Raw genomic sequence first — 18,606 nt, forward strand, 5'->3', positions numbered from 1 at the left:
TCACCAATCTCATATAGATGAACAACCAAAAGACCAACTGAAACTAAAGTGCATAGATAACTAATACCCAGGTGGTTAGCCTTATCTGAGTTAATCGTCTTGAGTTGGCCTTCTCTGCTTGGGATTGCTCTCCAGTCATCCCTGCAATTGACTATAAGACCATAATGAATTAAGATAATAAACCATTTAAAAAACCTCTCATATCAATAATAGACAGAATTTTATCTCTCCCTGGTGAACATTGCATAATGTGGGTGGTCTACACCACCTAGTCAAAAATTTTACATCTCCTAGAATGCTTCTTGCCAAATACAAAAATCGTCTAATTAAACAATAAAATTTCCACATTACAATAGTATAAAGCAGTGGTTCCCAACCTTTTCCCCCTTGTTTTTAAAATAACTGTTTTTAAATACTGACACTTTTATTCAGTGCCTACCTTAATGTAACGCATTTACTTATACTCAGTCAATAACTGAACTAACAATGCGTCAATAACGTCTAAAGTCAATAATGCGTACCACCGGTTGGGAACTGATGGTATAAAGCATTTGTATATCATATTGCTGGTTTTCAAATTCATGTTTCTTTCTAACCTTCCATAAATGGTATTTTAATTCATTTATTATAAAAATCAAAATTCTCTTCCCATTGATGACAAGTGGTGGCTACTGCAAAAAAATAACGTGTTCTGTAGTAAGTAATGAAATGCCCAACACATTGCATAATCTGTTCGAAATACGTAAGGCAAGAGGGCAGCTGTAGAATGCATGTTCTACTGTTTCCAATCGATAACGTATGTCACAGATTGGATCTCCAATGTTAAAGTACCTCCATTTGATGGTATTGACTGGAAGGCAGCCATGTGCAAGATCCCTCCTGTTAGGGTATCCTTAGAACTTCAATAAGTTATGAAACAAAGTGCTGTTGTCGGTACCCAACTATGGAAGTTCATGGCAAAAGAGGTTAAAGATTTCTTTATACCAAATTTTACTTTTTTTTAATGAAAAGAACACCAATGCCAGAATTTTGTAGCAATCTTGGAGTTAAGCACACAATGTTGTAGTATTCAAGAACAATCTCTGCTTTTGTACCTTCATAATCATTACTCCAAACAGGGGAAAGATGAAAACCCAGATAGTACCAGAGAAGGTATGCACATGTGTGATTGGCCTGCAATATTTTATGGATTTTTGAAGCTATATCCTATATCCTAAATGCAGAATTTTAAGACTGGAAGCCCAAATCCTCCATGTTTCTTTGATAGTCGAAGAAATTCTTTTTGAACTTCTTGGTATCGGCTGGAACAAAAAAATTGCACACGCTTACTATATAATTGCTTTTCTTCAGCTTCTGTGATGTCTGAAATATTTATTATGTACAATGAAGAGGAAAGATTATGGTTTAGTACCATGGCTTTAGAAGAAAAGGAGAGTGGTCCAATTTTAGTCTTCTTAGGTCTCAATATTCTTGTAAGTTCTTTATTATTATCATCGTCTGACCTCCATGGAGTCAGAGATTCATTGTGGGAGGTACACACTATTGCAGACAATGATCATTCAACCATGCCTTAAACTGATTCAATGTGTCTACATTCACAAAACACTCAGACAATGCATTCCATTCATTAACCACTTTCCATGCATAGAACTTGCTCCTCACTCCTCTGATCACACCCACTTGATACAGTTTCCAGTGATGACCTCTTGTTCTACCCACATGCTCCCATTCTATGAAAAAATCTCTTCCATGTCAACTGATAACAACCCCTGACTAGCTTATATATCTCAATCATATCCCCCCCCCCTTCCTCTTATTCACTAGGCTTTGCAACTTACATTCTCTCAATCTGTCCTTATACTCCACATTCCAAAAACCAGTGACAACCTTTGTGAATTTTCTCTGGACCCTTTCCAACATCTCCTCATCACTATGAAAACCAGGCAACCAAATCTGTGCAATAATCCATATGAGGACTGATGAAAGCCTTACATCAAAACCTTTCTATTTCTACATATCAGGGTCCTCCACATCATTGCCATTAAGAAATGTGATGTCTTCATAACTTTGCATCTCTGAATTTCAGGTCCTTCTCCACCATCGGTCCTAGATCTCTCATCTCCTGTACTTCCTTTAAAGGTTCCCCACCAAGTGTATACTTCGAACACCAACATTGCTTACCAAATCTGTAAACCTTACACTTTGCAACATTGAACTGCCAATTCCACTTACCTTCCCATTCATGAAATCTATTCAAGTCCTCCTTAAGGCCATAACATCCGCTTGACTCCCAATTTTGCATAATCTGCAAACAGCTGCATATCACTAGTTAAACCCACCACAACATCATTAACATATAAATTGAACAGCAACAATCCCAAAACTGACCCCTGAGGTACACTAGTGGCCTTCCTCTTTTGGGACACTGCACCCCCCTATATACAACTTTCTGATGCCTATCTGACAGCCAGTCACTGATCCAACTCAGAAGTCTGTTATCCAATCCAATCTGTTTCAACATATTTACCAGCTTGTCATGTGGCAGTCTATCAATAGCTTGTGCAAAATCCAAGTACACCACTGTATATGCATCTTCCCTGTCCAAAGTATTTGTCATCTTGTGTACATAAGTAAGTTAGTGAAACATGATCTCCCTTTAACAAACCCATGGTGATAACAGCAGAGAATATTGCTGTTGTCAATCCACTTCTGTATCCCACTTCTCACCAATCTCTCTAGTACCTTCGCCACAACTCCAGATACACAGATTTGCCTATAATTTGAAACTACAGCCTTATCACCACCTTTATGCAGTGAAACAATTTTACCCTCCTTCCACTCCACTGGAACCTATGCTGTTGTAAGACTTATTAAACAGTCATGCCAATGCTACTGCCAACTCCCTGGAACATTCCCTTAAGATGCATGGTGACATGTCATCAAATCCTATCACTTTATTGACATCAAGGTTATTTATTTCCTCAAATACCTTCTGCTCACTCATAATTAAGCCATCCTCTCCTATGTCCTCTACACTTAAAATTCTCATAATCCCATCCTGATTAGGTTGAAACACCCTTATAAAAAAACACCCTCGATCAATAAATACCTCAACAATGTTTTCTGCAGCAGTTTTACCATTCTACCATTTCCATTAACATCATGTTACCATGATCATTCTTCCTTCTACTCGCCACATATCTATACTGCAAGGTTGGAGTAATGCAGAAGTCATTATTTCAACCTTGGTATCACTTCTGAGTCCAGCTCCCACTGATGAGACCACAACAAAACTGGTGTGAGTAGTGATCCTTTCCATAATGCATAGCATTATACATGTCCATAAGGGCATGTGCTTTGAATTATGGGATACTAAGGCAAGTGATGTGAAGTCATTAGCTTCTATATATGAGTTGTCCAGTCCTGAAATTGCTTCAGGCACAAACTTTGTTTGCTTGCACTTGGATAAAGGATTAAACCAAGAATATAATTTCTTGGCATCTTTAATTTATAGTATAATCAAGTGGAAAAACTTCCAAAATCTATCTCCAATCTAGAGTATTTTAATAAGGTGTGACACCTTTTAGCTACTTGTATATGAAAAATTGACCATTGCATTACTTCAACTTTTGTATCACTTCTGGGTCTGGTTCCTACTGATGAGACATCAATAAAGCATTATACGACCTGTTCGCACAAGTTTTTAAAGCTTTGCTAAGGGAATCAGAGAGAAGTACTAGAATCCATTGTCACCAGAGGTGAAACCATGGTCCTTTATTATAATCCTCTTTCCAAAAGGGAATCCATGGGGTGGCACAAACCAGGTGAAGTGCTGCCAAGAAAAGCCAAGGTCACTCAGTCCATCAAGATGTGCTTTTGTGCTGAAGTGGTTGTTTTCCCTGAGATATGAGCAGCTATGCTCATTGGTGGAGTGAGCCTGTCACTGAGTGGAACTACCGCTGAGTTAAATGATCCTTTGGTTCACTCGCTGTTGGGTAATCTGAGGGATACGAGAGTTTGGAGAGGTAGTCCTGCACTTCAACATACCTCAATAAAGGTATGTTGAAGTGCAGCCTGGGTAAGGACCGTTCCCATAATGCATAGCATTATACATGTCCGTAAGGATATGTGCTCTGCATTATGGGATACTAAGGCAAGTGATGTGAAGTCATTAGCTTCTATATACAAGTTGCCCAGTTTACAGCTGAAATTACTTCAGGTGCAAATTTTGTTTGCTTACACTTGGATAAAGGATTAAACCAAGAATATAATTTCTTGGCACTTTAATTTTATACCAAGTGGAAAAACTTCCAACATCTGGGCTGTAGTGAGGGTGTTAAATCTCCTAGAAGCCACTGTCTTTCACTGCAGACTCTGCAACAGTAGCCATATGTACTGGAGCATTGTTGTAAAGCAGGCGAACACCATGACTCAGCATAATATTCTGCATTCACAGCGGAATTTTTTTCCTTGAAGTCAATCAAGAGAATTCTCCGGCAATCCGAAAAGATTGTTGCCATGATCTTCTTGGTGGACTGAGTGATCCTGATTTTTCTTGGTGGCACTTTGCTTGGTTTGTGACACTCCATGGATTCCCTCTTGGAAAGAGAATCATAATAAAGGACCATGGTTTCAACCCTGGTGAAAATGGATTCCAGCACTTCTGATTCCCTTAGCAAAGCTCCAAAAACTTGCAGGAACAAGTGACACGATGCTCCTAAATTGAAGAGAGAAGGTGGATCACACATCTTGCACTGACCTTTATCACGTGAAGCTTCTCATGAATGATGTGAAAGACAGATGTTATAGAAAGCTGCAATCTTGCTGAGATTTCTTTGAGCTTCAGCCATCTGTCATTGAGCCGTTCCTCCCGAATAAGAGAGAGACATCTTCCTCAGTCATCACTTCCACAAGCCGAACATCACAAGGCTCATATTTGATGCTCTCTCTTCCTAGGCAAAACTGTTTAGCCCATTCCTTCACAGTGGAATATGAAGGAGAAGCTTTCCCATAAACACCATCCAATCACTGTTTAATAGCACTGGGAAAAAGCCCTTCTTTGGTGAAAAACTTTAATACAGCATGGTACTCAATTTTTAACATTACAATCACTTAGCATACCACATGTTAGTCAAATGAGTGCCTCCGACAATCATATTACCACTTTGATTCCTAGTGGCTTGTATAGCCATTGAAGTTGATGAAGGTTGTCACTTTTACCTATGTTCATCAGCATGTTTCAAAACAGTTTGCACTGTTGCTTCACTTAGACTAAAATCACGTGTAATTTTTGCTTTCTTGTCACAGTCATATCTCTTAATTAATATGCATATTTGTACTAATTTATAAAGTTATGATAATGACAATGTTATTTAACAAATACTATTAACAAAATAATATGCATTTGCCCAAAACCTTATAGTTATCAAGCTAGTCATGCATCTGTGAAAATTACAGACTTAATTTTATAAGAGATTCTGCATTGAAAGATATTGTTTCTCAATTTCTCTGCAATGCTAATTACTTAAAAATCTGATTTTATTGTTCCATTATCCAGGTGTTGCTGCAACTTTTAGTACTTGTTTTTGAATATGCTCATGTTTTACATTTAATTCCTTTATTTTTAAACTCAATATTTTGTGATATTTTTCAGTGAACCCAAACTGCATTTTACAATTACTTATTTGCATATTAGCCATATAATAATAACAAATCAATTTGGAAAAAAGTTCCTTGTCTATATTATATATATACAGTGGTATCTCACTAATCCGAACTAATAAAAACCGTGCTCATTTGGATTAACGAAAAGTTCGGATTAGCGAATTTCCCCCAAGAGGCAACAATAACTAGCATTTAAGACAAAAATAATCAGATTCTAATGATACGTCAATTTAATTCTGTAAATAAACGAGGTAACTCATAGAAAAAAAGCTACTGTACTGTAACATGAAAATTAAACGTGGCTGTACCAGCCTTGATGATCCATGCGAAGGATGCCCAAAAAGTGTATGTACTGTATTGCTGAGGATTCCAATTTAATAAAATTGCATAGTGCAGTACATAATTTAATTTGCGTAAAAAATATCACTTTCTTGTACAGAACACAAAAAAAGTTTCACAAAATAGCACAAAAAGTTTTTTTTTATTTCTTTGTAAAAAAGTCACCGATTTTCTTTTGCTTCTTGGAAGCTAAACTTTTTTCGAATGCTTCTTCTCGGAGCTGCATTAGCAACAAAATTTTGTGGAATGGCACATCATTCTGTTTAGCCCATTCTATACACATACTGAAACTGTCAACTGCCTCTCATGTTTTACTTTTTTTTCTTTGAGTTCTTCATTGTCATCATCGTCTTCTAATTCATTCTGCATCATCATATTTATAATTTCAGCATCTGATTTGATTTCGAATTCACTTTCGGTTCTACCTGTAATCCATTCCGTAACATCTGTTTGTGAAATTTCAACATCTGGATTTATATTTTTAACCAAATCATGCACGTTTTGAATTTCCTCTTTTTGTGTATCACCATAGTTATCTTGGTAAATTGTAGAAGGCCACAGTTTTTTCCATGACGCTTGAATTGCTTCAGGTTCGACGGCTTCCCAAGCAGCAGCAACTGAGAATGCTACATCCTTCAAATTTATGTTTTTTATCGATGTGGTAATGTCATAATTTTGGGAAATTACATTTAAAAGCAGGTCTTTACAATATTTTAATTTAATGGATTGAATTATGTTCTGATCCATTGGTTGCAACAATGGAGTACAGTTTGGAGGCAAAAACATAACCGTAAAATTTCCATCAATTCATCTGCTGGAGGATATCCACTTTTATTATCCAATAATAAAAGTGCTTTCTGTTCCAAATTCTGGGATTTTAAATAAGTTTTAACAGACGGTACGAAAACGTTGTGAAACTAGTTTGAAAAAAGTTCGATATTCATCCCTCCTTTATGTTGACTTCGGTACAAAACCGGAAGGCAGCAGTTCTTAAATGGTCTTGGGTTTCTTGATTTTCCAATCATAAGTAACTCTAATTTATGTTTTCCTGAGGTGTTTGCACAAGGCATTATTGTGACACGCTCTTTGTACATTTTTCGACCGGGTGCTGAGGCTTCATTTCTGTGAACTAGAGATTTCTCTGGTAACGACCTTCAACAAAGACCACTTTCGTCTGCATTATAAATTTGACCATGGGTTAAATTTAATTCAAGAATTTTTCTAAAAAAGCTTTTTGGAATGGTTCTTCGGTAGAAAAGTGACTAGATAGTTTTTCCCCTGATATTGATAGATACCGAATACCGTGAATGTCTAAAATTGTTCTAGCCGACCATCACTTGCTTTGAATTTCTGATCTGGGTAAATTTGTGAATGGAAATGCTTAGCTTTCTGCTTTAAAATGTCTCCGGAGATGGGAGTATGACGACTTCTTTCTTGAAGAAACAACATGTAAACAGCAGAATCAAGTAAAGAAAAATCACTTGTTTTCAGAGTTTGTCTATTGCTTGGTCCTCCTTCTGTGGTTGAAACATAAGTTAAAATCTTATCTTTGTTTTTTTTATGTCACTGATTGTAGATTTGCCGACACTGTATTTAGTAGCGAGTGGTACGGCTGCTTCACCCTTTTCCAGACACTGAATTATTTTACACTTATCCGACAATGATAATGTTATGTGTTTTCTTTTTTTAGGCTTCGACCCGGTAGCTATTTTAACGAAATAAATTTTAGTGTTAAAAACACTAAAATAAAAAATGAAGTCAACAAACAATAAAATTGTCACTTTTAAAATTTATCTGAAAAATAAAATCACTTACTAAAACAATCGATAATCATTCACTGAAAACTTACGAAAACACAAAACAATAAACAACAACTCAGACGTTTCATTTCAATAACCAAAGAAAAACTGAGGTTTATATACAACCAGGCTTTAGGCAAAGTCGTAGTTGTTGAAGGAACGTAAAGATAAACAAACACTGCAATAGTGGTGACTAATCAGTTCATTAAGGACAGCGGTGATACATGCCGACAATACGGTACGTACTGTACAGTATAAAAAAGCAAACTTGAACACACAATAAATCAAAATAGGTCTACAGTATAACCGTATTTCAATCAACAATCGACAGTATGAAAAAAATACTGTACTGTACTGTAATAATAATAAAATAAATAATAACAGTTAAAATAATAATTATTAAATAAAAATAATAGTACATAAAATAATAATATGTAATAATTAAAACTTTTTTTTTCTTTCAAATCGCAGTTCGAATTACTGGAGGGTTTGGACTAAAGAGGTTCAGATTAGCGAGATACCACTGTATATATAAAAACCTGCCTAGCACATCAGTTCACACAGGCAAAACAGATGAAACTCAGAAAACAGAAACAGCAACTCATAACATATTACAACATTCACTTGGATTAGTTGACGCAATAACAATCACATCCTCTAGGCTTTATTGTCACAGAGCTCACCTTCTGAGTGGTTAAAAACTACTAGAACTACTAGAATTTGACCTGCTACACCATCTGTATATCTTTTCAAAAAGGCTCAAAGGTATATGTATTTTGAATGTACACCCAGACTATTAACACATGTGATGCAATGTTTACACATCGAAAAGTGTCCTCTTCATGAAGCATTAATATATTGTGCTTAATTTTAGGAATCATATGAAGTCTGGAAACAATTAGAGGAGTCTTTAATGGGAATAAATGTAAAAAGATAATATAGGTGATATTGCTATTCAGCGGATGAACATACCTAGCACACCCAGAATATTCACCCCTATATATATAGTGCATGTGGATTAGATGACAAGATACCTCATGATTTGAGATGATAACCAACAATACTTATACAAAAATTTAAAAAAGAGGCAATGTTCATTTTCATTCTATGTGAAATAGAAAACAATTTCATTTAAAAAAAAAGTCAATGGAAGGAGGATTTTTATATTTACAAATTTATTTTAAAAATATAATAAAATTACCCACTTACTGTGATGCTGCAAGAGCCAACTTGTCCACTAAATAAACCCAAATATAGTTTTCCCCATCCTTCAGCCATACAAATAATGGAAGAGTTCATATTTACTTTTCCCACACAAACTGCATTCTGAGAACAATAAATATCCATTTAGATATATGCCATTCTTTGGGAAAAAACTATAAATTATACAAGTTTACAGAAATTATACAGAAAAAATATCATCAGTAACACGTTTCTATATTTGAATCTTTTAAAAACTTCACCTAAATATTAACAGTAGCAAAACAAGAAATTTATCTGGTTTGTAAAGGATACTACTATTACTGCAAGGAGGTTCTATCCTCTAAGGAATAAAATGAAAATTCTTGTCATCATTTCACTTAATATTCAAGTATAAGTAAAAATGATAAATGAATTCCACAACTAAGTTTGATTTACATTTTCTTGCTCTTTTCACTTTGCCCTGACTTTGGCTGTGCCTTGGCTTACCATGTACAATTTTCAAATCTGGCCATATCTTGCACGTTTTTAATTATGTCATCTGAAAATTCTCTATTATCATCAGGTTTCTATGATGATCAGTTTATAATGGTCTATCAACACCATTTAATGAAAAATGTAATGCTAAAATCATTAGGCTGCATGCGAAATCAAGTATTTCGCATGCAGCCTCCTTTGCCCATTTATTTCTAATGCTTTCAGTGCTACAGATTATTTCAATAAATGTACATTGTTATAAACTTTCTGTCAGGGTGTGACTGAAAATTTATTAAATCTACCTGGCAGATCAGAAAAGCATCACTGGATTTACAACCATACCTTTTCTGCTGATATAAAATGTCTATGTCTAGCAATAAATACTGTGACAACTTAACCAGTATATAAACCTTCAATTTATCAGTAAATCATTTACAGCTTTCAGAACATACAAACCACGTGTAACATGCATATAGAACACTGAATGTTTGAAATGACCCTATTTTGTCTTCACGAATGCCTGAAGTCTGTGAAGCCACATATTAATGGTGGCACATACAACAACCAATGGAATGCTGCCACTACTCACTTCAATCCACCTTCAAGCTGGCAATGCTGGGGTGTTGTTTCATGTAGGCTACTGTCTCAAGTTCAGACCACAATTTGAAATCAAATTATTGAGATCAGGACTTCCAGATGGCCAATCAGATGGTGATATGTGGTTGAATATATTCGCCTCCAACCACTGTTGTGTGCAGGGGTCGAGCCCTGTTGGAAGGGTCCGCTGCCTACCATAAAAGAAGGTATTGTGCAGGGGCTGTACCACAGGTTGCGGCATGATCTCTTGGTACACCTGACGAAGGTTTTGATCCTTTTATCGTAGAAATGCAATTTGTATACCTCCAATACGTCATCTTCAACCAAACCATCACCAACATGAGGTGATGACCTCTCTGAATTCTTAGTGCTATAGCATATGCTGTGTGACTTCCAGGGCATACCCAATATACCCAATCATTTTGGTGGTTAAATGACTCCCAATGGTGAAAATCTTCTCATTTGTGAAGAGGGTATCTGTTGTTTGCATATCACTATAGGAGTGCCTTTATCACCCTCCGCTGCATAAATTGTGGTGTTAGGAAGCGACTGTAAGAACAACAATAAGCTCTCACCCCAGGTCATCAGTTAGTACACATGACATCATTCTCTGCGAAATGTTCATTTCTTGTGCCATCACTTTCTTAGAGGATTATGATGGAGGCAGGCCTTCAGAGTCCTCACAAGCTGTTGCATCCTAATGCAGCATGGTCAACCTGTTCTTAGGCGGTCAGATATATCTTCTGTATTATTATAATGGTTAATAGTCCAATACACAAACATCCCACTATTTTTAGCATGTTGAAAATAACAGGTAGCTGCATTCCAACCTTGTGAAGTGCTATTACAGCAACGTGGTTCTCATAATCTCCTCGCTGCATGTTAACCTGTACAGTTAGACAACTCTCTTTCTACTTTTACAACATTCGTGATAAACACACGAATGTTGTTGGCTGTGGAGGTGTGCAGAAGTTGTAACAGTATTAATGGTAAAACTGTGTATTTTTTAATTCTTCTGGTTCCCATCTGCCATACGGCCGCGGGAGGGTAGCTATATGCTACCATTCTAGGGAGAGATGATTATGAGAAAGGTGGTTTCCCGTTGCCTTCCTTGCCTTAAGTATTTATGACTGTAACCTGTGTGTTCACGGGGCCGGTTTGCCTGCTTGCGGGATGAAAAACCTCAGATAAACTGGCGGAAAAAACCCTGCGGCCCACGCCCAAGACCGGCTAACTTGGCTATGGCTGAGGAAGATCCTTAAGCTCCTCACGTCATGGACGGGAATCGAACCTAGGACACTCCCTTCCCCAGGCATATGGTTGCGAAGCGCAAAGCCACTAGACTAACCGTGCGGACAAAACTGTGTATATTATGCCTATTTAATTCCTTAAGCATTCTACTTCTATAACCAAATGATGAGTGTTATATAAAACTTAAAACCAATCTTCTTTACTGATGTAACATAATACAGGGTGTTTCAAAAAGAATGACCCGATTTCAAATAATTATATTTAATAATGAAAATGTGGTACAGTTACAAAATAAATTACCAAGTATGAAGTAAGGCCAAAAGTTTCACTCACCACAATTACAAATGCTCAATGTGCTCTCCACCTGCTGCATGGACAACATCAAGCCGATAGTTGAATTCATCCCAAACGTGTCTGAGAGTGTCCTCTATCACAGAATTTACTGCAGCCGTGATTCTGGTTCTGAACTCATCCAAGTCACCAGGTCATCACCAAATGCTTCATCACTAAAAATCAACCTTTGTAAGAAGGTGTCGTCCTCCATGTCCTCTGACAGATTAGCACAAAAATATGTTCTTTTTTTTTTTTTTTTTTTTTTTTGTCATCTACACGAAGGGCTTGCACCAGTTGTAATCTGAATGGCTTCATAAGCAAACGTCGTCGTAACACACGTCAAACAGTCACACGAGGGATGGTAAGTTCTCGGCTACCACGATGAGTGGACTTGTGCGAGCTTCGCTAAAAAGCTTCTTGAATTCGTTGCACATTCCCCTCTGAGGTGCATGATCATCCAGGACTCTTTCCCTTACATAAACACCCTGTTTCTTGAAATTGTCGATACCTATGATGAATGTTTTTGTCCAGTGGTGGATCAATTCCGTAACGTCGTCTAAACGCACGCTGCACCGTAATCATGGACTCAGTCTTGCTAAATTCAAGAACACAAAACACCTTCTGTTGACTAGACACCATCTTCTTATTAACTAAGTGTAGCAGCTATTTGGGTACTAGTAGTGGCATCTAGTGGTCATCATATCAAACTCTGGGCCAAGGCCATTCACATGGTACAAGTCACATTCATTTGTGGTTCGTGATTGCAGAGATATATAATTTTCAAATTGGGACATTCGTTTTGAAACACCTTGTATATTGGGTATCTGAATCTTTCATTGGACTAGTTAGTTTTTCTGTCCTTTGAAATGACAATGTCATAAGAATAATAATCAGTAATTCTGAGGAGCCTCCTTTTCAGAACTTTTTTTTTTAGTTCCTGTATTAAATCTAAATATTTATAACACACCAGTAATACATTTTTTCACCTTTGCTTCCCTCTAATTTAATAATTCAATAAAAATCATTTTAATTTTAGTTAAAAGCTTTAGGTTTGCCATATCAGTTATTCCCATCTTTAATACCTATTTACATCATTATTAAACACATTAAATAAGAAGAATTTTCTTATTAATTTATTCACCTACATCTAGACACTATAAAATAACCAAATAGTTTAACACCGCATTAGCAATGACAGTACAAATGGAGTAAAAAAACAACTGATTTTCCGAGCTTGATATATCCACTTTTGCTAATGGGTAAACGAGAGTAAATTTAGTTACAAAATGTTTTATATTATTACTAGCCGAGACCTCCAGAGAGCTGAGGTCTCACCGAGGGAGGTTTTAATTGTAAATCACCCACACAAGCTGTCATACCTTCTCTCAAACTCATTCACAATGAATGCACTCACCACCACAGGCAAACTGCACAGCTCTTGTAGAGCAAAATCTAGTTCACACATACATCCCTTTCTTAACTGCAAAACTCCATGGATGTATCCTTCTCATTGTAGAACTGTTTAGTTAAATCTAGATTTGTATCTTCGCTGTGATCTCTTGGTTGTAAGTGGTAATGCATTTCTATACAGAAATCTAGGCACACAAGTAAGATCTTAGATATTAAATTGCTATTCTTAGTTCTATTCTTAAAATTCAATTTTAATTGCCAATAATTAAGTAAATTGAGTTTCATAATTCCATAAGGAAAACAGCTTAATAATTATAAGATACATAAATAAAATGGAATATGCAGCATTCTAGAGTAAATATTAATAACAGAAACTCATCTGTTAAAATCTCAAAATATAATTAAATAAAGAACATCTTATTTGGATCCATAATTTGACAGCTAAAAAAGAAACACGCAATGTGCGCATGCAAACACACACACACACCTACATCTCTTAAATTCAGCTGCACTTTAAATGAAAGTTTCCTCTTCGGAGGAAACAATTATTTTCTTAGAAAATCTTGGTCATTCTAAATTTCCTATTCACAGTAAGAGATACGAGAGTTTAGACTTTATCATCATTTGGGTGTACAAAGGCTACTATGACAGTACTACGTGATTAAGTTTACATTATGACTAATCTCTTGTCAACAATTTTCCTCAAATTAGTCTCTTAGTTGTCAGCATAAGTAATGATTAATTTGGAGTTCAGAATTGGATAAGAAAATCCTTGTTTTCATATACCCCTGTATTCCTCCATAAAATACCTTCTAAGAAAGGTCATATAAAACATTCCTTCTTTCTATATTCTTCAAGATTCACAACTTTTATCCTATTCCTATATAAAGAATTTCTAAGCAAAAATGATCTACCACTTAAAATTCTACTTCCACATATATTCTCCAAAAAAGACAATAAGTCATTACTGTTCTAATGGAACTTTTAATATCCATTAAACCTCCTGTGAAAAAACTTCATGTTATGTAGCAAGTTCCAAAGTTTCTTAAATTTTTTTGATAACTGTTATTCCAGTTATCTTTGTAACATAATAGTTACAACATTTAAACATTTTTCTTTCTTTATGAAAGACATAATAATGGAACTTTCCTCTAACTAATTCCAAAAATTCTTCCATGTCTTTTAAAATCTGTCCATCTCTCCCTTCTCTCTCAAAGTTCTCTCCTCAGCTCTTTACCAACTACCACATTCTTTTCACTCATACATGCTCTAGAATGCATAATACTTCTGATTTTCACTTCACAATGCAGTGACAGGAGCAGCTGCCATTGCATGTTAACTTCATGGCACTTTACTTGAAAGCAGTAAAATCTCACTTTCAGTGAAATTAATAAGTCTTTTAACTTGTGTACTTTGAACACATCTCAAAGTTAAATAATCTAATGTTAAATATCAACACTTATTTTGGACACTAACTTAAAATCAAGTGAATTCAATTTATATATATAAAAAAAAAAAAAAAAAAAAATGCTGTACACAAGATGTATTAACAATGCATAAATACATAAAAGAAAAATTACAATTCATTTTGTGCTTTTCTCATACTATAAATATAATTTGAAACAGAATATTGAAGTTTACACTTATTTAATTAAACAAAAAATACTCTAGAACATCTGTAGTCATATAACGATGGTCCACACTACTTTCCATATAGCAAAAAGTTTCATCATTCTATAACCTGTAACAACCTTTCAGAAATTTAGAAACCTATATCATATCACCCCCTTTTTCTCCTGTTTATGAGAATCTGCAGTCTACATACTCTCCCTACTCATAACCTACATTCCATACTCTCAATATCTTTGTAACTCTTCTTTGGAGCCTTTCCACAGTTTTTGTTATCCCCTCTGAACCCAGGAGATAAAATCTGTACACAGTAGTCCAGACACAGTTGTATCTAAGCCTTGTAAAGAGACAAAATGACTTTATCCTGACATGTTAATATTAGTTTCAACACTGCAATTATTCTCTGAGTTCTATTTGCAATTTTTGTAATGACCTTTGAACTTCAATTTCCTATTCACCATTATGCCAAGATTCCTGGCCTCATCAGTTTCTTGTAGCATAATACCACTAATATAGTATGCTGCTGGAAATCATCATGCTAAATTGAATAATTTACACTAACTAACATTAAACTGAGAGCAATTTTCATTTGCTTAAATTTCCAACCTGTTCAAATCATTCTATAAGTGCTGGATATCAGTAGCATCCCCTGATTGCTCTGTTATCTTTGCATCATCAGCAAACAATTGAACACTGTTAAATCCTTCCTAATGTCATTACTGTATAGACTAAACAACAATGATCCAAGTACTGAACCCAGCTGGGGAATGCCACTGGTCACCTTAAATCTGGTAGCTTGACATCTACCATATACTTTTTTTGATACATCATGACTCCAAGATCCTTCGCCCTATCAGTTTTTGTAGTTTAATTGCACCAATAGTTCATGATTCTCAATTCAATGCCTACTGTTCCAGCTTGGTCAATTAATTCTGTAAGTGATGAATATCAGTAGTATTAGTGTGTAGTTTGTTTGCAGAAGGAAGAATGAAGCAGTTGATTGTTTTGTCAGACACAAATAGTTTGAAAGGTGAAAAATATGTAATGAGAGAGGATATGAAAGAGTTGTTGAAAGAAGTGAAATGAAGAGTGAGAAAGTAAAGATTGTAAGTTTGCTACTTCAATATGATAGGATAAAACTTAGAGGAAGAAGAGGCATGATGGCTAATGAGTTCAATGAGAAGATGGTGCAAGAGGAATGGTAAGCAGCTAATAGATGTACAGAGCAAATATGATGGACAAAAGGACTTGTATATATGCCTGATGGACTGCATTTGAATGATTTTGGAGAATTGTTGATCAGTAAGAGGTTAGAAGTGCAAATTCAGGGAAACAAGAGGTATTAGGGACAAATGCAATCAAGTGTGTGTGTGTAGCCACTCCTGGGACAAATGAATGCGAGTGCAGAAATGATCATGAATGGCTGGGTGCAGTTTCAGGTTTCAAATCTAAATGGATTGGCAATGACAGTATGCAAGGGTAACTGTAGATCCAAGGGATGGAAAATATCCCATTCTCTCTGAAATAACATTTGCTTATGCAGTCTTCTTAAGTATTCAAATTCTGGTTAAAATAAATATAAATTAATATTAAAAATGCATCATGAAAATATAAAAATGTGCAAAATTACTATATTACTGTAGTCAAATATCACTAATTTTAAATTTTTATAGAAATGATGGCATTTCTAATAATCAGAATAAAAAACTGCTTATGTTTAATAGCAGAGAGAGAGAATTACTAAAGTAACAGGAGCAGCTTTTTTTTATATTCTAATTACTAGAAATGAATAATTTCTAATAAATAAATAACCTAATGCAAAATACCAAAAATATCACTGGCTGAACTCATATTTTAAACTCATTATGTAAATAATAAAAGTTCAAAATTCATTACAGTAAACTAATTTTACTGGCAAAGGAGAAAAATTCACAAATTCCAGGAGTATAAGGATATGGATTATGGATTGGTCATGACTGTCCTGCTGTTGAGTAATGAAAGTGAGGATGATATGATGGCGCTTCAGCTAGAAAGACCAGTTTGATACAAATATAAAGATACTTTAGGATACAAATATAAAGACTCAAATATCGAGTCCTTATAGATAGGGTGGCCATAAAATAACTTTCCCTCTATGGAGGGATCTGTAGCTAAAACCAATAAACAGAATGAGACCAAATTTTATATTGAGACTTTTGAAGGCATAGGGAGATGATTTCCATGAAAAAAAAAAAGATTTAGTACCAAAAGTCGCCGATAGAGGAAATTTTGGCATTGGCAGAGCCGAAAGCAGTCAAATATTTGCAGTAAATGCAGGTAAAAAGGATTATGCAAATTTTACTGTGGGTATGTGACAGCATTGCCACCAATTTCACTTAAAAAGGGATTGGGAACATTCAGGCAGTTATTCGAATGACTGACGAATTGTGCTCAATGTCCTACCTTGCTTCAGCGTACTTTACTTGTTAAGATGTTTAACCTTAAACAATGCAATGCCGTAGCAGCCCTTCGGTAATTTAGAAGGCTTCATAACCTGCGTACAGGTCCTATGTCAGCTGTAGCACTGAGAGCTATGATTAAGAAGTTTGAAGAAACTGGATCACTAGGAGTTAGACCTGGCAGAGGACAGAAAACAGTGCAAGAAGTGTAAGCATGTCGCACACTGGATGCAATTTGTTGTGCACAAGAAAGGTCAGCACATTGAAAATCGTGTATGTGGTCCAGGGGACCCTGATTCTGATGAATGCGAGCTCAATCACTACATTAATTTCTGTGTCTTTCACAAGTTGTTGTTTTAGTTTAATTATTATTATCATTGTAACATGACGCATATCCAGCTGGAATGAGTGATGCGGTTGTTGCTTACACCTTTGAAATGTTATCATTCCATTTTATCTGCCTTTAATGTAATTATCTGCTTGTTTTCAGCTCAGCCAGTACCAAAATTTTCCCTATCAGCGACTTTTGGTACTAAATCTTTTTTTTTTTTTTTTTTTTTTTTTTTGCGGAAATCATCTCCCCGTGCCTTCAAAATTCTCAACATGAAATTTGATCTCATTCTGTTTATTGGTTTTAGCTACAGATGCCTCCAAAGAGGGAAAGTTATTTTATGGCCACCCTGTATTATCAGACTCAAACAGTCTGATACAACCATATTTGTTTAGGTTGGGATATTTGGTAAGAGATGCAGCAAATTTAAGGAAAAGCCTCTTGAACTTCAGAAACCACTTTGCTTCAGGGGAATAAGGTGGCTTTTTTCCCCACTGGAACTTAATGGTCTGCTAATCCTGGGCAGCTGTAATGGTGGAATCGGATGTAACCTTGGTGCTCTGATATATGGATGTTGGCTTGGTACCTGTTTGTCCATAATAAGAAAGTTGTAGCTGCAGTACCTGGTACGCTCTAGATAAATCCAGAGGTTGCTGGTCTTTAGTGAAGTGGATAAGGGCTGCTAGCTTTTTTGTGTGGTTTTTTAGTGGTCACAAACTGTGGTTTTTTTAAATATCTTGGCCACCTTTTTCTGACCCCCCCCCCATATTTATGGATTTTCAAAAGTCCATAAAGAGGATGTACCTCTATCTCCCCCCCCCCAACTGTAGATGTATACTCTTACAACCTACAAACTAGCTCAACAATTTAGCCAGTGATTTCCTGTACTGCTAACACCGCATCACATATCAAAAACTCAACTTATTTTAAGTCCGGTATACAAGACCTCATACTCTACCACACTCACTTAATTGTCCGTTGCAATGTCTCCTCTAAATACAAATAGAAATCACAACTATGAACTCCCCTCTTCCAACTACTTCCAGCTAACTTTTTCATGGAGATATTTGAAAAGAATGCCCTAAATTTCTCCCCCTTAAACCCACTATTTGGCTATGCTATGCGGACAATGTGTTTG

The 18,606-nt window shown here is 35.8% G+C and overlaps 1 protein-coding gene across 2 annotated transcripts in view; it reads right to left on the reverse strand.

The window, feature by feature from the left end:
* The window catches only part of LOC150097617 (uncharacterized), a 334,050-nt gene that overhangs the window by 84,649 nt on the left and 230,795 nt on the right, over positions 1-18,606 (reverse strand). For both annotated transcript variants that reach the window (XM_090407322.1, XM_090407323.1), the window contains exon 14: positions 9,012-9,128. In XM_090407322.1, coding sequence (XP_090263448.1) covers positions 9,012-9,128 — 117 coding nt within the window. The remainder of the gene's footprint in view (positions 1-9,011; positions 9,129-18,606) is intronic.

Source organism: Typopeltis vanoorti, chromosome 17 (genome assembly GCF_054136105.1).
Source record: "Typopeltis vanoorti isolate ZY-2024b chromosome 17, IOZ_Tvanoo_1.0, whole genome shotgun sequence".
NCBI lineage: Eukaryota > Metazoa > Arthropoda > Arachnida > Uropygi > Thelyphonidae > Typopeltis > Typopeltis vanoorti.